We start from the raw sequence: 22,714 nt of genomic DNA, 5'->3' as shown, positions 1-22,714 counted from the left end.
GTTTTATTTTAGACTAATGTCATCATTTAGAATTCTTGAAATGGTATCACTTCAAAGTAATTTGGTGATTTAAAAATATTAAAATAATAACTAATAAGAATTTTATTTCAACGCACAAGTGCTTTTATGTGGTGCATGAAATGGGGAATTCTCCATTTCCATCCAGACCAGGAATCCAGGGAATCCTGGTGGTGAGTGCTGGGATGCTGGGCTGGGGTCTCTGCTGCCTGGGAAAGGTGGGGTTTGTAGGGATCCCCTGACCCCTCAATCCCATGGGAAAATGGGAGGTGGGATCCCCTTCTTATCACAGTTGTGGAATGGTTTGGGAGGAACCTTAAATCCCATCCCATTCCAGCCCCTGCCATTGGGAATTTCCACTGTCCCAGGCTGCTCCAGCCCCAGTGTCCAGCCTGGCCTTGGGCACTGCCAGGGGACAGGGACAGCCACAGCTGCCCTGGGCATCTGTGCCAGGGCCTGCCCACCCTCCCAGCCTGGAATTCTCTCCCAATATCCCACGTCAATCCCACCTCCACACACGGGTGAGGCTCCTGGGTTTGCAGTTCCCTGGGTTTTCCTTTCTTCCCCTTTTGAAAGTAGGAATGATGTTTTCCCATCTTCATGGCTACTGGGAAACTGCTTTTGAGGCTTCATTTTGCAAGGAATTTGAGGTTCCTACAGATCCCCTGCAAGGAGCCACATCCAGGATTTCTTTTTCTCTTGGATAAATCCATCTGGAAGCGCCCGAGCGTGGGTGGGATGAGACAACTCCAGCTTAGTCCAATATTTGACCGAGGCAGTTCAATAATTTCCTTCTTAAATATCTGGGAATCTGTTCCTTGAGATTTGGGGGAGGCTGTGGGAGTCATCCAGGAGCTTTTGTTCGGCTGGAGCATCCAGGAGTGGGAATCCCAAACGGAGCCAGCGCTGAGAGATTGACAGGAATCTCCAGCAATGTTTCCACACTAATGAGCTCCCCGGGGAGGGCAGATTGGAGCAGAGGGAGCCAGCTCGGCTCTTCCTTTCCATTGGCATTCCGGGAGTGCAGGCCTTCAAATCCTGGAGCTGATCTCCATAAATGATTAATGTGCTGTTTATAGGGGCCAGTTTTATCGTGGGTTTAGTCAGAAAATCAGGTTTGAGTGCCAGACCCCTTGTTAGGCACAGTTTTAGTCAAAAGCCTTGAACATCTCAATCTTAGGCTTGGTGAGGTGTCATGGCTCAACACCCACAGCACTTCAGGAGATGGAGCGTGAGGAGCTTAGGCCTGGCCTAAAGACACTCAAGGACTGGCTTAAAACCCCTTTGCTTTGATAGGGGACAGATGTGGCCTCAGGAGGAGCTGCAGGTGTGCCCTGGAGAACGGGGGTGGGATGTGACCAGGAGCTGGGAATGCTGAGGAGCATCGTGGGCTGGCTGGAGCACCCCATTCCAGATGGACCATCCTGCTCCAGTTGGACCATCCTGCTCCAGAGGGACCATCCTGCTCCAGAGGGACCATCCTGCTCCAGAGGATCCATCCTGCTCCAGAGGATCCATCCTGCTCCAGAGGGTCCATCCTGCTCCAGAGGGATCATCCTGCTCCAGAGGGATCATCCTGCTCCAGAGGATCCATCCTGCTCCAGAGGGATCATCCTGCTCCAGAGGGTCCATCCTGCTCCAGAGGATCTATCCTGCTCCACAGGGTCCATCCTGCTCCAGAGGGACCTCCCTGCTCCAGAGGATCCATCCTGCTCCAGAGGGACCATCCTGCTCCAGTTGGACCATCCTGCTCCAGAGGGACCATCCTGCTCCAGATGGACCATCCTGCTCCAGAGGATCCATCCTGCTCCAGAGGATCCATCCTGCTCCAGAGGATCCACCCTGCTCCAGAGGGACCATCCTGCTCCAGAGGATCCATCCTGCTCCAGAGGATCCACCCTGCTCCAGAGGATCCATCCTGCTCCAGAGGATCCACCCTGCTCCAGAGGGACCATCCTGCTCCAGAGGATCCATCCTGCTCCAGAGGATCCACCCTGCTCCAGAGGGACCATCCTGCTCCAGAGGATCCATCCTGCTCCAGAGGATCCATCCTGCTCCAGAGGATCCACCCTGCTCCAGATGGACCATCCTGCTCCAGAGGGACCTCCCTGCTCCAGATGGACCATCCTGCTCCAGAGGATCCATCCTGCTCCAGAGGGTCCATCCTGCTCCAGAGGGTCCATCCTGCTCCAGAGGGACCTCCCTGCTCCAGAGGGACCATCCTGCTCCACAGGGTCCATCCTGCACCTCCCTGCTTTGTCTGGATCACCCCACTCCAGCCCTGAGCAGACCCTGACAGCCAAATCCCCCCAGCTCCTAAAACACAGCAAATCCATGGTTAAGTGCAGCAGACGGGAATTGCTCCTCAGGAAAAGCCTGGTGACACCGTCCCAGCCCCTCTGAATTCCCTGGGTGGGTGTGTGGGGCTGCCTGGGTGTTTGTGCAGCTCCAGGATCTCACTGCAGTCTCAGATCCTGCTGAATAGGAAGGTGTGGAAAATTATCCCCTTAGCTTCATGGGTTTCATTCCTGATTTAATTCCTGGGTTTAAGGCTGTCTTCAAGGGGGTTCCCAGGCAGTTCTGGGAATGCAGGAGTTCCTGGATTTTGGCTGCCTTAAAATCTGTTTGTTGAACGGGGAGTGCTCGTTATTCCAGAATCCAGTGGGAATGAAGCAGCTTGGATACAAGGACATGCCCGGATCCCGCTTTCCCAGCCAGAGCTCTTTGTGTCCTTCCTGCTCTCCTGAGGAGCAGGAACAGCTCCTCTCCCTTTCCATCTGCTGGCCCCAGGCCATCCATCAAATCCTTGCCGTGGGATCAACTCCTGGGAGCACAGGGAAGGACAGACGGGGTTTTCCTGCATGGAGAGGTGAGGGAGAGGACTGGAGCTCAGGAGACCAAATGATTCCATGGAGAACTGGAGTTGGGAGGTGTGAGGGAGCACCAAGGGTTGTTTGTCTGAGCCTTATGGAGCCTTCTGGCCTAAGGAAAAATGGGAATTATTTCTATTTTGGATTATTATTCACTTTCCTTTCATTGCCTACCAAAGCAGAAATCCTTACACAAGTTTAGGCTCAGAGCACTGACACTTTACCATGGGCCTGAAATCCTTGGAATTACCTCTGAAAAATGGATTTTAGGCAACGTTAGGGAAAACCCCCTTATGATGCCTGAAGAGCATCATAAACCCCAGTGAAGCCATTTGGATGCAGATTTGGGATTGGAATTGTGTATAATAAAAATTCCCATCGAGGAGCTGCTGGAACAAGCTCCTGGAGTTTGTGCTGGCACCTGGGTTTATGTATATAAAATATAAAATAATGCAACACAGAAAATAGAAAATAGAATCTGTAAAATAAAAGATGGGAAACGGAATACATAAAGTAGAATATAGAATGTAGAATATTTAAAATAAAATAAGTAAAACAAACCCTAGAAACCAGAACATTTGAGGTAGAACATGGGATTGATGTATTTCTGTGTGCTGCACACACCCACCCCGCCATTCCCTTTCGGAGCCAGCATCGCTCCTCGCTGATTCCCTATCAAAGGCTCCTTGCAGCGCTCGGAGCCGGCTCCGAAGCCCCCGTAAATCCGAGTTCCCCCCGTTCCCGTGGCTGGGAATGACAGCGGATCCATCCCTGCGCTGGAGCCGTGCCAGAAGTTTCTCATCTCGCTGCCTGGGCGCTGCTCGCTCCCGCTCTGGCTCTTCCCATTTTTCCCCCCGCCTCTCTTTGAGGTTTTTCTGGTGCCTTTAGAGTGAGCTCAACTCCGAGGTTTGCAGCTTCCCTGTCTGCTGCTATTCCACGGGAGCCAGTGCCGGGAGGAGCCGCATTCCTGCCGCCTTTTCCTGGGAAACTTCGCCATGCGGCTGGTAAGGGATTTAATTCCTACAGAAACGCCCCGAGCTCCCTCTGGGGCGGCTCCGGCAGCCCTGGGATGGAGCAGCTCCCTCGGGAATAATCCAGGAAGGGATGGCGGGGGTGTGGGATGCCCACCGGGACACGGACGTGGCTCGCCAGGCAGGGATACGCGGGCAGATTTCCCGAAGGAATCTGGGATCCGGCGGCACTTTTACCTCGGGAGAAGGGGGCTGGAGCAAACGCGATGCCATTCCTGACGTGCTGTAAGTTTATTGAGGGAATTTAGAAGGCTTTACTGGGGCTGGGTTCTGTGCTCGGGAAGGGGGGAATCATCTCCGGGTGATAACAATTCCAAACAGTGCCTGGAAAAGATGCCTGAGGATTCTCGGGGATTCTCAGGGATTCTCAGGGATTCTCAGCGCTCTGCCGAGCAGCGGCCGGGCTGCTGTGGCACAGTTTCCCTGGATTTCACCGCCTTTTCTCTTTTGCCTGTGCAATTACTGGGGGGAAAAACGTGGCTGTGCTTCCTGGAGGAACATCCCGGGCTCCGAGCCCCGGGATCCCGCAGGATTCCGGCTCCCGGCGCTCCGGGCTCCCGGAGCCCGGCTGTTTGTCAACACGGGAACGCTCAGGGCTGATTCCCAATGAAGTCATCCCGGGAATGCTGCGGGACCAATCCGGGCTCTGGCGGTGGGCAGAGCACCGAGATAATTCCTCGCTGCGGGGTTGATTGATTGATTGATTGATTGATTGATTACTTGGGGGGTTCCTGCCGGAGCAGTTGTAGCAGGGCTGGCTGCATTGGGCAGGCAGGCGCTTTTCCCAGCACGCTGGAGCGGAGATTCCCTCAGGAGCATCTTCCACGGGGCGGTTCCTTCCATCCCAAACTCCATCCCAAACTCCATCCCGAACTCCATCCTGAACTCCAACCCCTCTGCACTGGGGACAGACAGCCCACGAGGCTTTCCCAAACCTCATTCCAAGGCAATCCATCGGGATGGGATGGATGGGAGTGACTGTGACAAACACCGGAGGGTGGAAATTTAACAGGGAGAGACACTGGGAGGCAGGGCAGGGAGTCGGGAATGGTTCCTCGGGAATTCCCAGGGCAGGGAGCCAAGCCCCAGGTGAGGATCCATCCTGCACATCCCATTCCTCACGGACTCCAGTCCCTCCTGGACTCGCTGGGATTGATGGATCCTCCACGGCTCTGAGTTCCAGAGTGGGTGGCAGGAAATCAGCAAATACTGAGTTCTCATTTCTCCCAGGCTGGAATTAATCCGAGATTCTCTGTTTTCCAGGATAACTTGTCAGACATTGGAAACTCATTTGTTAAATTGCACAGGGGAAAAAAAAAGGCTGCTTTAGGAATGTCTCACTTAACTGGAGCTGAATATATTTGAGTTGCCTTTGCTGGTTCAAGTTTTTCAGCTTCCCAGAAGGCTGGAGAAGCTCTAGAGGAGTCTTATAAATAAAATAAATCCAGAAGAATTTCCCTGAGCTGTAGGTGCTGGGATTCACTTCACGCTCCCTATGCAGCACTGTCAAACCTCTGGAATTGTGTCAAATCCTTTTGTCCCCTGCTTTCCCTGAGTATTCCAAGGCACAGGCAGAAATGGAGTCCTTTCCCTGCTTTAAATATCTTAAAACTCGGATTTTCTGTCATGAGGATCCTGCAGGTTCCTGCCCTGGCAGTTCGGAAATTCCTGGAATCCAAATAAAACCAGGGAGACTCTTTATGTGCCCAAGGGCTAAAGCCTGGCTTTGTGTGCAAAAGCTTTTACAGACCTGAAATACAGGGAAGAGATCAAATGCCAGGGAATGTTTGTACTTCCAGCAATTTCCCTGGATGCCAAAGGGAACACAGGAATGAATGCCAAAGTGGTTGGGATGAGCTCTCTGAGGGGGAAGCTCTCCTCTTTCAGGAGACATGTGACCATTTTAGAGACCTGTGGCTCTCAGTGGCCTGATTCAGCTGGGAAAACACAGCAAAGCCAATATTCCATATTTTCTACTGCTGGAAAACCCGAGTGCAGCATCCTGGATTCAGGTGGGCAGGGACAGTGGGACACTCCACGTGCTGTCCCAGATTTCTGTGCTGTCCCCCAAGAACAGGGGCTGGCACCTGAGTTCCAACTCACTCCTCTACAACAGGTTGGATGAGCAACTACGGGATATGAATACAGAGAGTAAAATCACCCAGAGAAAACATGGAAATCTCTCCTGAAACAAGGATCTCATCCAGGGTTTAGCTGGAGTTTGGGCAGCTCTGCTCATGCCGAGTTTTCACAGGATCTTGCTGTGGGGACATTTCCATTTAGCACGGGCAGAGCCTTTGAAGGGTCTGGAGAGTGGCTCTGAGGAAAAAACAGAGCTGGGGAAATATCCACGAGGAAAAGAAATTCTCAGCTCTTCTCCTGCTCTGTGAGACCTGGAGACTGAACTGGGACAATCCCTCAGTTAAAGGGATGTCAGGGGAGTGGAAACAGAGCTGGTCCAGAGGGGAAACAGGAAACCTGTGGAGAAGTGGGAATTTGGGAACCAGTGTGACACTGAACTGGGCCAGTGAATGCCATGGGATGATCCAGGCTGAGCTGTTGGGAACAGAGTAGAGAGGGAGATGATTTGGGAATGGGAGATGATTTCCCAGGCAGTTCTGTTGGATTTAAAAATATCCTTGAGGCCTTTCCCAACTTTAATAATTCCATGATTCCTCCTGAAGGAAGCTGGATCTGCTCTCCCAGCTGCAGGAATGCTGCCTTTACCTTTGTGTGTAAATCCAATTACATCCTCCAGTGTTTTTTTGCATTTCCCTTATTCATGATTAATTCATCTGCCCTCAATTTCACCAAAATTCAGCATTTTCTGTCAGGTTTCACTGAATCCTGGTGTCACCTGCAACTCTTCCCCCTTGCTGCTCCTCTGCTTTCCCCACATCAATAACAAAAGGGATTTTGGGGAGCTGTGGGAAGCTCTTTCCGAGCTGTGCAAGTTTTGCTCATTTGATTCCTGAAGGCTGCACATCCACATCCTGATCTCCAGGCAGGGAATTCATTTGCATGCCATGGACGGCTCAGCCACCCCTCAACTGCTGGCATTTCGTCCCTGCTTTGGAATATTATTTACATTTATTAAAAAGCAGTTGGAGAATGTTCAACTTGGTGCCTTTTAAAACAATGTGGAGCGGCTGCTTTCACAAAGACATAGACGAGGGTCTTTTATTAATTAATTTCCTGTTAATCCTTTAAATTCCTTCAATTATCAAGTATTTAAAGTGGTTTTTACGTGCTAATAACTGAATGAGAAGAATGGAGCATTCCATTTTTCCAGGTGCCTGAACTTCAGGGTGATTTTAAATCATCTCCTGTCTTGTTTTCCCTCTCCACAAAACATCCCCAGCTTTTATCCCATCCCTCTCCTTCTCTCCCTGAGGAGCTCAGCAGTGCCTGACGGGAATTTTCCATCGGCCAGGGCGTTGTTGTGGTGGTCATTGATTGGAATCCTGATGGAAAATGTCCACTTGCAAAGGGAGAAATGCCACAGGAATCTGGCAATGCTGGTGGGGTTTAGGCTCAGCCTAAACGGGGGAAGGTGTCTGTGTAAGCCCCTCTCAGGGTTATTTTAGCTCAGCGTTTCAGCAGCTGATTTGTGTCAAACTCCTCATCCCAAAGAGGCGATTCCAGCTCTCAGCCCGGCTTCTGGGGACTGGAAAGTCAGGAAAAAGAGATTCACTGACCATGGATTGTTTCAGACTTCTTGGAACAGCCCCAAAGTTGTGTTTGTCCTTGTGGGAAAATCCAGATTTGTCACCAGGAGCTCTCCTTGGACTTCTCACTCCAGAGCAGCTGCTGAGCTACTGGAGTTCACTGGAATGATGCTGTCTGGAGCACGTTCCCCTGGGAATTATTATTTCCACGAGGAAGTATTTCTGATTTCAGCTCTTCCCTGTGCCATGGCTGAGGCAGCGTTTTCCAGAGTCACCTGCAATTCCTGGGCACTGCCCAGCCCTGGCTGTGAGGAGCTGGAAATCCAAGCCCGCGGTGTGTTGGGCTGTAATTCACGCCAGGAAGCAGATTTAAATTATGCAAATTGCTGTCTGCACCGAATCTGCCATCTGGAAAAAGTTCTGCATGCAAAAATCTGTCGGGGCAAGGCAAGGGACGAGGGATCATTGGGAAGGGAGAGCTGATGGAATGAAAACAAGCTGCTCCCGGAAAATTGATTCCTCTGCTCCAGTCCAGTGGCAAAGCTGCTGTTCTGTAGGAGCCAGATTAATGTAGTAGGGATAAAGTAACTCTTTAAAGCTGCTTTGGAGCTGGAAGAATTCCTTGTCAAGATGGATAAAAGGCAGGTTAGAAGGGAAAGGAGGAGCAGGGTCAGTACTGAAAGGGTGGGGCTGAGAGAGATCTGGCCTGGAAATTTTGGGGCACAGGGTAAATCCTGGAGCCATCCAACATGGAATATTTCTGTAATAAATGGGACTTGGAGAGGTTAAAGGATGCAGGATTTGCTGCCTCTCTAGTGTTGGAGACCAGGGAAATGTTCTCACAGAGGGTGCTGGGCACTGAACAGGGAATGGGCACATTCCCAAACCTGCCTGAGCTCCAAGAGTGTTGGGACAACGCTCCCAGGGATGCCCAGGTGGGATTGTTGGGGTGTCTGTGCAGGGCCAGGAGTTGGACTGGATGATCCTTGTGGGCCCTTCCAGCTGAGAATGCTCCAGGATTCTTTATTATCCATCAGAGCAGACCTGTGTGACTCCTTCTGTCCCAAAGCCAGAGCTCCCCTGGCAGGAGGAATGTGCACCTTGGAGTTCCATCACCTCCTGGGGTGAATTTTCGGGGCAATCCTCCCTTTATGAGCAGGAATTGCCTTTCCTTGTGCCTCCAGGTAAAACTCTGCAGAGCCCTCTCCAGAAATCAGTGTTGGTGGGCTCGAGGACTTGTGGAACTCCCTGGAGAGGCAGAGGTTGGTTCTTCACACCCTCACAAAGATAAACCCCCAAGGCCCCTTCCAGGTGCCCCCTGAGCCCTTTTTGAGCCCTCAGCCTGGGGCAGCAGCAGCAGCAGTGCCGTGTCCTTTGTCACGAGAGCGGCGCGGGGCGCGTCTGGTGACATCCCGCGAGGCAGAGCAGTAATTACAGAAATCTGTGTCAGATTTTACTCTCTGCTCCTGCCACGCATCCTCCAGGCCTGTGGAGAGACCCCTCGCTGCCTGCACTCCCATTAGCTCCATAGGCACGGCGTTAATTTGGAAAAATAACAGTTGGAGGCTGTCAGGGATGCTCCGTAAAAACCCTGCCAGCTCCTGCTGCAATGCAGACAGAAAACAAATGGTTCCCATTTCAGCTTGGCACGCTGTAACCCCACTGAGCTGACTTCCCAGGATAAACTATTGCCATGGAATTGTATTCCCACAAGCAGCACGAGATCCTATTTAAAAAGCATCACACAACCCTGTGTGTTCCTAATTATTTGTGTGATGAAGGAAGAAACACTTCGGTGCTGGTTTATTTTTGCTCACCATCCTCATAACTAAGCTGGGCGTGCTTCTCCTTGTTCCACAGAGCTGTTCTGGTAGATGGGATTTTGGGAAGGGATTCCTCCCTGGGAGGGTGAGGAGGGGCTGGGATGGAATTCCCAGAGAAGCTGAAGCTGTCCCTGGAATCTTGGAAGTGTCCAAGGCCAGGCTGGATGGGGCTTGGAGCAGCCTGGGACAGTGGGAGGTGTCCTGGGTGAAATTGGATGGGCTTTAAGAACCCTCCCAACCCAAATCATCCTGGGATTCTCCAGCAGGAGTGTTTGGCTCTCAGGAGTTGCCTGGGATGGCCCAGCTTTGCAGTCCTGGGGCTTTGGTGTTTTGTGTTGGTTTCTTCTGTCCATAAAAATGGATTTTCCGACAAGGAAGTGGTCACTGAACCAGGGACCCAGCTGATACCCCTGGGCTTAATTCCTAAATTTAGGGCTTGTGTTTTATGGTGGTTTCAATGCTTCCCATGGGATGCAGAACCATGTGCTTTCCACTCCCCCATCCCAGCTCTGTGTCCCAGCACAGGGAGGGAAGGGATGGAATCCCTTCCCCTGACAGGGATATACCCAACACCCCGGCAGCCAAAGCATCCCTGCATCATTTCCAGCACTGAGCTTTGTCTGCTCACGGAGATCACAGAGCAGCACCCCCTGCCCTTTCCTTCCCACAGCCAGAGCTGATCTCCATGGAAAGCCTTTCCTGGGAGCTGTGATTTGACCTTTACCAGCTCCAGCAATCCCTGACAGAGGCAGCAGGAGAACACCCAGCACCAACGTTTGGATTTTTTAAGCCAGATTGTGACAGATCCCTCCTGTGAACACTGCAGCTGCCAGAGGTCCAGGCACAGCGTTCAGGCAGCATCTCCAGCATAACATTTCCAGAACATTTCCTTCCAGCTTCCCCCTCACCCCTCCACACACACAGAATCCACAGGGATGTGACTCCTCGTGCCCGTTTGACCTTTTCTGCTGCTTTTCAGTTGATGAAGTTCACTCCTGTGACCTCGGTGCAGCTTGGCAGAGCTTGTGTGTTGTTTCTGTGGTGTTCCTGACATTCCTGTAGCATTAAACCTGGAAAAAATGGGATGTTTCACTCTCAGGCTCGGCTGTGAAAGGTCTTTGGTGTCACTGTGAACTTTGAAAATTAAAGGTGTTCTAAAAGCAGCTGGAAAAGAAGAGATTTAATCAGTGAGAGGCTGCCATGGGGGAGCCAAGGGCTCTGCCTTGCTTTTGGATGACAGGAAAGTTCAAAGCTCTGGTGAATTGAGTTTCTGTCCTTTCTGCCCCTTGGATGAAGGGAGGATGGAGACATTTCAAAGGAAGGCTTTTGTTGTTACTCTTTCTGACATTTAAATTCGGTTTTGGTGTTGGAAACCCAAAGCAGGGGCTCCTTCCTGCCACAGACTGCAGGGAGAGCAGGCAGTGGGGAAAGGGGGTCCTTGTCATTTTGGGGGTTCTTTTACTCTGAATAATTGTGCAGCATTTTGGTTCAGCTTGGAGAAAGGTCCTGGAAGGGCAGCAAAGCTGATGTAATTCCACCCCCTTCCCGTGGCCTCCTTTCATTATCCCAGGTTTTGTTTGTGGACGCTGGGATTTGATTTGGTTTCTGATCTGATCTTGTGATGTCTGGGAGCTGAGACCTTTAATTTCCTGTCCCAGTGGATCTGTCTTGGAAATCCTCCCAGGGATGTGTTTGCAGGAGACTGGGACTGGGGAACGGCCCCTTCCCTCTGTAAAGATGCACCAAAAGCCTCAGCCAGGGAGGGCAGAATTAACAACCCAATCAAGCCAATATTGTTTAATTCAGTTCATTATAGGCTGACCCCATCTGACTGAATTAACTGAGGGTGCTGCAGGTCCTTCACATTTCCCAAACAAGAAATTCAGGAGCAGCACCAGCTGCTGCAGAAAACCAGGATTTTGGCTCTGTGATTGAAAAATTGAGCTTCCCTGGAAAGGCTCAGCTGGGATTATTTCTCTCAGGCTCTCAGCTGAGCAGCACCAAGAGCAGTTTTATCTCCCAGGGACTTGTTAAAAAACTTGAAATAGATAGAGTTTGGTCATAATGGGCACTCCCACAAAGCCAGGTGGGGTTTTAATCATTATTTTATTATTATTGTATACATATTTATATAAATGATTGGCAAGTTTCACTTGGAGAGTATTCCAGAAAAATCAGAGTTGGGGCTGGGAGTGGTGTGGCTGCCTGGGTAGAAAAGCTGGGAGGAATCAAAGCTTTTCCAGCTTTTCAGGATGGAGCAGCCACTGAAATTAGAAGGAAGGAAAATTGGATGAGGTGTTAAACAAGTCCTCCTGGTGGCTCCTGTGAGCTCAGGAGCAGGATTAGGGAGAGCTGGAGATTTGGGAAGCAAAGCTCAGTTTTAGTCTGCCTCCAGCATTTGTGATTAACTTCTCCTGCCTGTTGTTCTTCAGGGCAGCAAGGCTGCAAAATCCAAACCAAATGGCTCCGGAGACAATTCCTTCTCCACTCCTGTTAAATATCAGGGTATTTCTTTATGGGAATGCTGGGTGTTTGTAGCTGAGCTCAGGGAGATTAATTAATGGGATCTCCATTAATGCCCTGGCTGGGATGATATCTGGAAATAAAGCCCCACCTGCCTATTTTTTTTCCAAAGTGCTGTTGAAAAATATCCAAAGGTTTAACTGGAATTCAGAAATCCAGCTCTGCCCCAACATCTCAGCACTGGAGTCACATTCTCATGGATTTTCCACAGAAGTAGCCACAGCAATGCTAATTTCGGAGTTGTCTGGGGAGCAAACTCGGAGTGCCAGAACAAGACTAATCCCCCTCTGTGTTTTCTCTAATAAAAGGGAAGAACACTAAATAATTAACGTCAACAAATGAAAACTAATTTGCCAATTTTTAATTTTTCCCCCATTGCGTGATCCCTGTTAATGAATAATTTACCAACCAGTGATGAATATAAAATGAAAGGATTTCTCTGGGGTCTGCTGTGTTCTCTGAACATCCAGGATAACTGTTTAGATATCCATATATATATATATTTATATTTAAAAGAGTAAAAAATAGCCCCAGAGAAAACAGCATTCAGCAGGAACCAGGCAGGAATGAAAAGAACTGCAGCCTCCAGAGGTTTTTCCATTTCCTTGTAGACCTGAGATCATTTGTCTGAGGCTGTTTGTGAATTATTCATACCAAGTGGAGCTCTTTGCTTTCCCAGATTGAATGTGACCAGTTCCCATCTCAGGGCTTCCCGTGCTGCTTTTTTTTTGTTTGCATTTCAGGTTTTCCTGGGATGCCCTTTTTTATGCCAAGGCCCTGCTGGGTGCTGGAGGACTCTGCCAGTCAAACATCCAGAACCTGCTCTGTGCCCAGTGCCCAGCGCTTCCCACAGCCCATGAGGCAGCTGGGAATGGCAATGGGATAAGTGAGGAGCTGAGAAACCTTGGGAATGCTGCCGTGGCTCTGCTTTGACTTTGGAGTGCAAACTCCAAGGGAAAAGTGTTTGTTATTTGAGCTCTGGGTTGATTTTTAGGGTCCTGTGCATCCCAATCCCTGTGTCAGATTAGCAGGAACATCCCAGTCTGTGGAAGGGTCCCTGCGTGTGGCAGGTGATGGAATGAGATGGGATTTAACATCCCAGTTCAAAACCCTTCTGCTTCCTCTGCCAAGTGAAACCTGCTTAGGTTTGGTTGTGTTAAATAGGACTGGGAAAACAGAGCCAGGACTGGGAAAACAGAGCCAGGATTGGGATGAACTTCAGTGTGTGCTCCAAGGTGCCCTTGGAGTTCCACGCCCCTCCAGCCTCCAACATGAGCAGCATCTCCACATCCCATGGACACTGGGGGCAGTCTCATGCCATGGAATTCCAGGCTGCTGTGGTGGGAAGGAGCAGGAGGAGAGATGAGATCCACCTGCAGTTGAGTTTCCATGGCTTTTTCTGCTGCTGGGCACCAGAGGCACAACTTGAGGAGGAGCACTCGTGGCTCGTTGCTGTCGCTGTTTCCTGGCCCTGCTCAGGTTTGTGAGGAGCCATCCCAATGTTCATATGGAGCCATCCCAATATCTGTGCAGAGCCATCCCAATGTTCCTGAGGAGTGATCCCAATGTTCCTGAGGAGTGATCCCAATGTTCCTTAGGGGCCATCCCAATGTCTGTTTCTGAGGAGCTATCCCAATGTTTGTGAGAAGCCATCCTAATATCTGTGTGGAGCCATCCCGGTGTTCCTGAGGAGCCATCCCGGTGTTTGAGAGGAGCTATCCGGATGTTCCCGAGGAGCCGTCCCGGTGTTCCCAAGGAGCCATCCCGGTGTTCCCGAGGAGCCATCCCAGTGTTCCTGAGGAGCCATCCCGGTGTTTGAGAGGAGCCATCTCGGTGTTCCCGAGGAGCCGTCCCGGTGTTCCCGAGGAGCCATCCCGGTGTTCCCGAGGAGCCATCCCGGTGTTCCCGAGGAGCCGTCCCGGTGTTCCCGAGGAGCCATCTCGGTGTTCCCGAGGAGCCATCCCGGTGTTTGAGAGGAGTTATCCCGGTGTTCCTGAGGAGCCATCCCGGTGTTTGAGAGGAGCCATCCCGGTGTTCCCTGGGAGCCATCCCGGTGTTCCCGAGGAGCCGTCCCGGTGTTCCCGAGGAGCCATCCCGGTGTTCCCGAGGAGCCGTCCCGGTGTTCCCGAGGAGCCGTCCCGGTGTTTCCCTGCTCCAGGTGGAGAGCGGCGCTGCGCACACGGGATGCGGTTGCCGAGCAACCGCCCGCAATTAAAAACATCCTCGGAGCCATCGCGGCGTCTGAGAGCGGAGATTTCACCCCTTGCCGGCTCCGGAGCCTCCTTCCCGTCTGTGCTGCTTCACCTGGAAGGCTTGGCAGGGATTTTCATCTCATGCCCAGAATCCCGGGATCACTGGGGCTGGAAAAGCCCTCTAGGATCCAACCAGTGCCCAATCCCCACCTGTCACATCCAGGAATGCCTTGGACACCTCCCGGGATGGGGACTCCAGACCTCCCTGGGCAGTTCTGAGGCCTGACCACCCTTTCCATGAAAAAATTCCTGTTGGTGTCCACCCTGAGCCTCCCCTGGCCCAGCCTGAGGCCGTTCCCTCTCCTCCTGTTCCCTGGGAGCAGATCCCAATCCCAGCCTGGCTGCCCCCTCCTGCCAGGGAATTGTGCAGAGCCACAAGGTCTCCCCTGAGCCTCCTGCACCCTCCAGACTCCTCAGGTTTCCTCCTAAAATCCCAGGGACAAAATAACGTAGAAATAATATTTTTCCATAGATGGGATTGTTATTTTTCACAGGAACCTTCTAAATCCCAAACTAGTTCATCCCTCTTTTGTGAGAAATACAGACATTCCCCCATGCTTAAAAGCTGAAAATTGGATTAATAGATTTCCTTTCAGTTTTCAAACACTCCTCTGTTGTTGTCACTAAAATTAACAGGCTCAGGAGCTATAAAAAGAGCTTCCTGATTTTTCTGAGGAAAATCCCTCCCCTGGGAATTCAGAAATGGATCTGTCATGTGAGATTTCCCCCTGCCTTCCCCTCCCTGCCATGCTGGAATTCACCTTGCCTGCATTCCAATCTCCTGATATTCCTCTCTAAAGTAATCCAGAGTCAAGTGTGTTGTGCAATTAAAGCAATAAAAAATTGAAAAAAATATAAAATTAACAAACCCCAGGATGCTGGGTATGCTCAGGCTGAAAAATAGTTAATGGACAAATGGGATGAGCATGTGAAGAACTAGGAAAAGACACTTCAGGTTGCTATGAATATGGTCTTCAGGATTTCCTGGATTTTTTTCCTTTGGTGTCTTCATGTCTGGAGCTGCCCAATCCCTGTCCATGTCTGTATCCAGCTGAAGGAGAGAAAAGAAAAGTCCAGGAAGTTCCAAATTATTATTTTTTTTTAATCTGGGCTCAGAGAGGCCCCGTAACTCATCCTGGGTTCCAACAGCAGCATGGATCCTCTCCAATTTAATTCCCTGGAGATTGCAGCCGTGTTGCTCCGGGCAGGGTGTGGAGCTGGGGGTGGCACCATCCTGGTGTCCCTGTCCCCCTCCGTGCCCCTGCAGCACCAACCCCTTTTCCCTGGGCTCAGCACCACGGGCAGCTCCATAAATCCCCTGCGAGGAGCTCCGATCAATATTCCACAGTTAATGACGCTCAACTGAAATTAGGATCGATTTCCTGTCTCCTCCTCTTCCCAATTATGCAAACTTCGCTGTGCCCCTTCCAGAGCTGCCTTTTATCCCAGCTTTTAGAGGCGCTGCCCGGTGATGTTTAATTCAGAGTAGTCAAAAACGTCACAGCCAATTTTGGCTTTTGCTTTTCTGTTCTCTGTTCAGTCTTCACCCCGGGGTTAATGGAAAATGATGTCAAACACCAGGAGTGATTTATGGAAGTCAGGCAGCTTTTGGCACCCTGAGCTATGGATAAAGTCAACTGCAAATTGTTTTCACATTCTAAATTACTGTACCCAGCTCTGGAGGAGGCTGGAAAAACTGCCAGAGGGAGAATGTGGGAGAAGGAAAGGTTGTGTGCTTATCTCTGAACTGAGCTGTGCCTCAAAAAAAGCTCCATTTTTTAGGCCAAACATCTGTGCTGAATGCCAGGGATGGATTTTTCCTGGGAATTACCATGGATGTGGGGATTCCCAGCTCCACATCTACCACATTAAACTGGTGCCACCTCTGCTGCTGGAAAGGAACTGGCGCAGGCTGGAAATCTCTTAATGAAGAGCATGAACAGGTTTTGATTGCAGAACAAAGGGAGCAGGAGCTGGTGCTCTTCCCAAGAACATCTCTGGAATCAAAGACACCCAAGATGGGAAAGAAAACTTCTCTCTTTTACTCTGTGTATTATTTTTGTGGTTCTGATATTTTCTTTCAAACTTGTGCTGGATTATCAATAAAATATCTTTCTTTGGTCATTATTATGGATTTCTAAGTTTGAAATCTCATAGGTGGCACTTGAGGGATCATTTTTGTTTCGAGGTTGACTCAAAACTTGGTTTGTCTTGAGGCTGAGAGGGAATCTCCAAGGGCTTCCCATAAAAATAATGAATTTTTTCTCTCTCTGTCCTTGCAGGAGGAACTCAGGAGGCTCCAGCACACCCTGGAACAGGTCAATGATGGCAAAGACTCGCTCCAAAGGTAAATGTGCCTCTTCCAAAAGACCTCACCCATGAGAAAGTGAAATGGATTTTCCAAGGTGTGAAACTTGCTGAGGGATCCTCTTTGTCACAGACAATATCCCAAATTTTGCCTTTCTCCCATAAACATTCCCTATTTTTAGTTAGAAGAGGATAATTTCTGACAACGATATCATTGAGTGCCCACTAAAACCTCACAATAACTCCGCAGGTCGGGGTCTGATCTCCCAAATTTCCAAGAGCTGCTGTTCAATCCATGCTGCTGCCCCCGTCCCAGGCAGTGTTCCCAGGAGCAGGATTTGGATATTTCAGCATTTTCAAATTGCTTTCTTCAAGCCATCAGTTCCCAGCAGCAACTCCTCGGCCATCATTTATTACAAAGAATTTATTCTTCACTCCTCCCCCCTATGGCTTTTGGTGCTGTAACTCATTTGCTGCCAGCATTCCCATTGTTCTTTTCCATCTCCCTCCAGTTTTTCCAGTGTGGCTGTGGGGATGGAAGTTAATTTAGCAGGAATATCTGTTAGATTTCCAGGGTTTTTTTGTATTTACAGCAGCTCTTTTGCTGGTTGTGCCTGTCCCTGTGGCAGCTGGGAGATTTAAAACAGGGATTCAGGCAGGTTCCCACTGGAAAACTGGATCCAAATTCCCATTTTCTGTTGGGAGTTGGACAGAGAGGTCCAGATAACTTTCTCCAAAGACAGCAACACCTTCTGATCAGCAGCTCTTGTTTGTTCTTGTCCAGATTATGGAATTCATTCACAGGATTGCAGGAATGTCAGGCTGGAACACATTAAACTCATTTCTGTTTTTTTTCTGTAGCCATCAGCTCACCATGGATGAAGAAAATAATATCCAGGAATATCCTATCAACCTCCAGCCCCTGGAGTCCAAAGTGAAAATGTGAGTAATGAAAAGTGTTGGGTGTGCCTTGGAATGCAGCTGAGGGTGTCCAGTTCCTGAGCTGAGGATCCACACTGGATCCACCCTGGATTTCCGTGTAACTGGATAAAAGAGCTTCCAGTTAGCAAATTAATTAAGTTCTCTATGTTTAAGCATGTGGTGCTGAGAAAATTTGGATTATTCAGCCTGGAAAAAAAGAGAAGGCTCCAAAGAGACCAAATTTTGGCCTTCCAGTCCTTAAAGGGGCTCCAGGAGAGCTGGGAAGGGACTGGGGACAAGCAGTGGAGGGACAGAACACAGGAAACGGCTTCCACTGCCAGAGGGCAGGGATGGATGGGAGACTGGGGAGGAATTCCTGGCTGGAAGGGTGGGGAGGGGCTGAGATGGAATTCCCAGAGCAGCTGTGGCTGTCCCTGTCCCCTGGCAGTGCCCAAGGCCAGGCTGGGCAGTGCTTGGAGCAACCTGGGCCAGTGGGAGGTGTCCCTGCCATGGCAGGGGTGGGAATGGGATGGGATTTCCATTCCCTTCCCACCCAGACCATCCTGGGATGAACCACAGAATCACACGGATTCCCTCTGAACCCAGTTTCAAATGCTAGATGTCACTGTTGTGAATTTTGTCATTTCCTCTGTGTAACCAAAGAATATTTGGGAATCTGCTGGATTTCTCCGTGTGCGCAGAGGAGGGAAGGGCAGCACGGAGCCTTTTCCGTGGCGTTTTTCCCATCCAACAGCAGTTTCCAGGGATCCCGGGAAGGAAGAGCAGAATTCCTGCTCCGGGGGTGCAGCACAGCCCCGAGGCTCGGGAAAAGCGGGATTTCCTCGGGAGCCGGGCAGCCGCCGGCGCTCAGCCAGGCACACGCTGACACCTAGCGCACCGCCGGGAAGGGAGGGATGCGCTCCGGGAATGAACTCCCAGCTTCCAAATGCCCCGAATCAGGGAATCACGGAACGGTTCGGGTTGGAAGGGACCCTTAAAGACCTTTTAGTCCAGCCCTGAGCAGGGGTGGCTTCAATTAGGGCAGCTTGTCAGGCTGATTTGGGGTGTTTTTAGGGATAGGGCACCTCCCACCTCGCCACTCTCATGGAAAAAAATCCTTCCTCATATCCTAAATCAACTCTCTCTTTGGGTTATAGAATAATTTAAATTTTTGCTGTACATTACATGATATGGAGTTTCCCCTGGGGTTAGTTATTCTACAAGTCTTGATTTTGAATAATTAAAAATTCCCCACATATTTATCAGACTTCTGGATTCCTTCTGGAGCCTCTCCCAGCACGGATCCTCCAGCCCTGGTGCAGGAATCGCCTCCATCCAGCAAACACTGCCTCACTTACAGGCCATTCAAATATTAATGCATATTAAAATATTAAAAGGACATGAAGTTTCAAATTAAAACCCAGTGTCTTTTAAGCTTTTAGTCATGCAAATACAAGCCAGATGAAAGAATCAATTTTCAGGGAACTTTTTAGGAGGGTAATTATGACTTAAGCTCAGCCTATTCTCTGGCTTTAAAATAGAAATACATGTAAATACAAATATGTAAATATAAATATGTAAACACTGCTCGTCCCAGTGAATAAACCCTCAATTGCTTAAAAATCCTACAAGGAGCTAATCCTACAGAAAAGCTGTGGATGCTGGAATTGTTCCAGACCAAGTTGGACGGGGTTTGGAGCAATTTGGCATAGCGGAAATTGTCCCTGCCCATAGCAGAGGATGAAATGAGAGGACATTTTCCAACCTAAACAATTCTGAGATTCCAGAATTCCATGATGCTGCTCTGGCTCTTAAATTCCAGTTGTATCTGAATTACAATCTGAAATGTGGTATACAAATAAGATGTAGAGGATTGTTAATTTCTTTAAATGAACAAATGTATATTTTTGTTTTGATTGTTGGATACAGGACAAATTCTGAGCTCTGGATGGCCAACTGAAATCACTTCCATAGGTTTTGGGATTGGGCTGGACTCTGAGTAGCATGGTGGGAGTTTGGAATTAGATGATCTTTATGGTCCTTTCCAACCCAAACCACTCCAGAATTCCCTGATTCTCCTTAATGAATATCCTAAATTATCCCAGTGGTGCCTTATACAAACCCTACAGAGGTAGTTCCACGTGATCCTTATCCAGATAGGAAAACAAAATCCAGGAACCCCCCAATCCCAGTGTTTTGAGCCAGGGATCTGGACTGAAATCCTTTGTTCCCTCAGCATCCAGCGAGCATGGCGTGAGCACCTGCAGCGCCAGGACCTGTCCCCATCCCCGGAGCTACGGGACAAGTGCAGCCCATCCCCAACGTCCCCAACATCCCCAGCGTCCCCAACGTCCCCAGCGTCGTCAGCCTCGGGCAAGATGAGCAGGTCCATCAGCATGAACACCTTCTCGGACAGCAGCACCCCCGTGAGTCCGGCTGGAATTCCTCCTTTCTCCTTTCTTGGCTTCCTTTCTGGCCTTTGGGATAACTGAAAGCTCACTTGTGGGTTCGCTGGGTTGCTGATGGGTTAAAAAAGGATTTTGGGGTGTCTCAAGTGACCTCCAGGCAGAGATTCCTCTTGTAGGCTCATCAGGATGTGTGACAGTGGAAATCAGACCTGGATTTCAGCAGATTTTGGAGGTGTTCTTGCTGGAAAATGTCACTTCCAAGTGGTCTTGTGTCCTGTGTGTTTAGGATATTGCGTTCCCAAAACCCCTCAAATTGTGGTGCTTTTCATGCAGAGAAATGTGATTTCTTGTTTGATTTTTGGTTTTGTTTCGTTGGTTGATTTTTATATTTGCTAAAAGAGACTTTGAAAAGTTGATTTAGGGAATCAAAATTAAATTGTATTTTGGAATAAATATTCCACCTTGACCGGTAGCTGGAGGCTGCATTTCTCTTTTTAAGGTCTCCCTAAATAAACCCCAAACACAGATCCCATTTTTGGAATACAAACAGCTCAGTGAGTGTCTCTGAATTGGGACTTTTAGGTCAACAAATAAATAAATACAGAGTCTGGAAATGTCGCATTCAGCTTTGTGACAGAAGACAAGATCTGAGGGAATTACAGACTGGAGTGCATGGAATAATCCAGGAATTCCAGGAGCAGGAATTGCCGTGGTGTGTGGTGCAGGAAGTATCTCCCTGCTCCTGAGGAGGGAACAGGTTGTTTGGGTCCTCACTGTCAGTGGCTGTTGCCACTCACAGGACAGCATTTGGTGGCTTCTGAGTCCCTACAAAAATCTGGGAATCACTGTTGGTGGTGTTCTTCCAGCTGAATAAATTCAATTCTGCCTTGAGCTGCAGAGCTGGAGTGATATTTATCTCGTAAAGCCCATGGCACTGATCAAACAGCGTTTCCACACTAAAAACTCTGATCTTGGAATTTTGGGGATAATTTGACTCTTTCCAGGGTTGATCCAAGTGTTGATCCAGGCCCAAAGTGAAGCTGTTTCCAGCAGGTTTATTTTTGGATGTGGTGCTTGACAGAATTTAATAAAATATTCCTGAGGGCATTGCTTTATTTCTAGTTGGGAACTGGAGAGCAGGAGGATAAAGTGCGTTGGAATATTAGGTTGGACACTGATGTTTCATGGATTAAAGGGGTTTGGTTCCTTTAATTAGAGGAATAAATGAGGATATAAATATTTATCTGCCACCGGAATCTGCTTCCACCAGAGGTCCCTCGTACCCTGCGCAGGGACGCTCGTGGCTGCTCCAGAACTTCTCCACACTAATCCCGTGTGGGAAATGACGCTTTGGGGATGTTGGGAGCTCGGTAAGGGCAGCTGGGGGTTCTGTACTTGTGGGGAGAAAGCGACGGCTCCGTCTCCGAGTGTTTGTGGGGTAGAACACGGGGTTCCCCCGGGCCTTCCCCACGGAGAGGACTGACAGAACGGCTGGAATGTCAGAGCTTGAGGGATGAGATGGGAAATGGAGAATTCTTGTTTGGCTGCTGCTTTGTAGCAAAGGATGGTATGTATATGTGTGTGTGCAGTACAAACAGGTTTTTAACTGTTGGAAAACATCTTTTATTGATCACTGATCAGATTATAGTATAAGGAGCACAGGGGCTGGAGCTGTGTTGTCCTCACTTCCTTTTGTTTTCCTTTTGCGTGTTAATTTTTGCCAAAAAAAAATTAGAAGACAAATGTATAACAGATTTGAAATAATGCTCTTCCTTGTAAATGTTTTCTTTTTTGTTACTTTGTCATGGGTTTCTGCTTTTTTCCTGCAAAATCGCTGAATAGTTTGGGATGAAAGGGACCTGAAAGCTCCTCTCATTCCCTGCCGTGGCAGGGACTCCTTCCACCATCCCAGGCTGCTCCCAGCCCTGCCCAGCCTGGCCTTGGGCACTGCCAGGGGACAGGGACAGCCACAGCTGCTCTGGGCACCTGTGCCAGGGCCTGCCCACCCTCCCAGCCAGGAATTCCTTCCCAATGTCCCATTTCCACACCTTCAACTTGAAGCCATTCCCTTGTGGGAGTTCTGTCACTGCAGCTCCCAATGAAATCTCTCTACATCTTCCTTGTATCCCCGCTCAGATTCTGGAAGGAGCGCTGAGCTCTGCACACAGCTTCCTCTTCTCCAGGCTGAAAAACTCCAACTTTTCCAGCCTGTCTCCATAGGGAAGATCTCCAGTCCCCTTCTCAACTTCATGTCCTGTTCTGGACTTGCTCCAACAGTTCCACATCCTTCCTACTGTGGGCACGCCAGATCCGGGTGCACATTCCCGGCGGGGTCTCAGAAGCCTTCCATGCCCAGGAGGATGTGCTAGCCCTGCTCGCACGCTGCTGGGCTGCCCGGGGGAGGAGCGGGACCCCCGGGATGCGGTGGCGGAGCTCGGGCGTTCAGCACCGCGGGCAGCGGCGGGGCCGGGCCCGCCCAGCACCGCGGACAGCGGCGCGGTTCTCCCGCTGCCCGCCCGGGGCTCGGGGCTCGCTGCGCTTCAGAGCGGATCTTACCCCAGCCCTGTCACTCCTGTCCTCCCACCCTGGCCAAACACCTCTTGTCCTCTCCTAAAAGTCACTGGGCTGCTCGTGAGAATGGCACGAACTGATTCTGTAAAATTCACTTTTTTTTTGGCTTGAGCCAAGTGCTCCAATAGGCGACTTTCTACCAAGAAATGTTTTTTGAGAGGTGTAACCTCACAAAACCTGCTTTTCCAAACAGCAATGGTTATTTCCCCACCTTTCCTCCATCGGCTGATGCCACAGAAATATCCAGTGGGGAAAAAAGCCAGGATTGAACTCCTCTGCCCAAACCCCAGTTTCTTGTTCCTGCCCTGTGTGATACCTTCAA

General features: G+C 49.9%; 1 protein-coding gene across 1 annotated transcript; it reads left to right on the top strand.

The window, feature by feature from the left end:
* Positions 1 to 3,883: 3,883 nt before the first annotated feature.
* IQCJ (IQ motif containing J) lies at positions 3,884 to 21,167 on the top strand. The gene is made up of 5 exons (XM_063407938.1): positions 3,884 to 3,892; positions 16,468 to 16,532; positions 17,354 to 17,434; positions 19,650 to 19,839; positions 21,114 to 21,167. The coding sequence occupies exons 1-5, from the start codon at positions 3,884 to 3,886 to the stop codon at positions 21,165 to 21,167; spliced, it is 399 nt and encodes a 132-aa protein (XP_063264008.1).
* The last annotated feature ends 1,547 nt before the right edge of the window (positions 21,168 to 22,714 follow it).

The sequence above is a fragment of the Prinia subflava genome, chromosome 11 (genome assembly GCF_021018805.1).
Source record: "Prinia subflava isolate CZ2003 ecotype Zambia chromosome 11, Cam_Psub_1.2, whole genome shotgun sequence".
Classification (NCBI taxonomy): Eukaryota; Metazoa; Chordata; class Aves; order Passeriformes; family Cisticolidae; genus Prinia; species Prinia subflava.
The sequence above is the reverse complement of the archived record's forward strand: the minus strand, read 5'-3'. Positions and strand labels throughout refer to the sequence as shown.

Bases quoted from the DNA above. Each gene is read 5' to 3' on its own strand.
- IQCJ (XM_063407938.1), top strand. The intron at 16,533-17,353 runs GTAAATGTGCCT...TTTTTTCTGTAG, and splicing joins GGCAAAGACTCGCTCCAAAG to CCATCAGCTCACCATGGATG. The intron at 17,435-19,649 runs GTGAGTAATGAA...TTGTTCCCTCAG, and splicing joins CTGGAGTCCAAAGTGAAAAT to CATCCAGCGAGCATGGCGTG.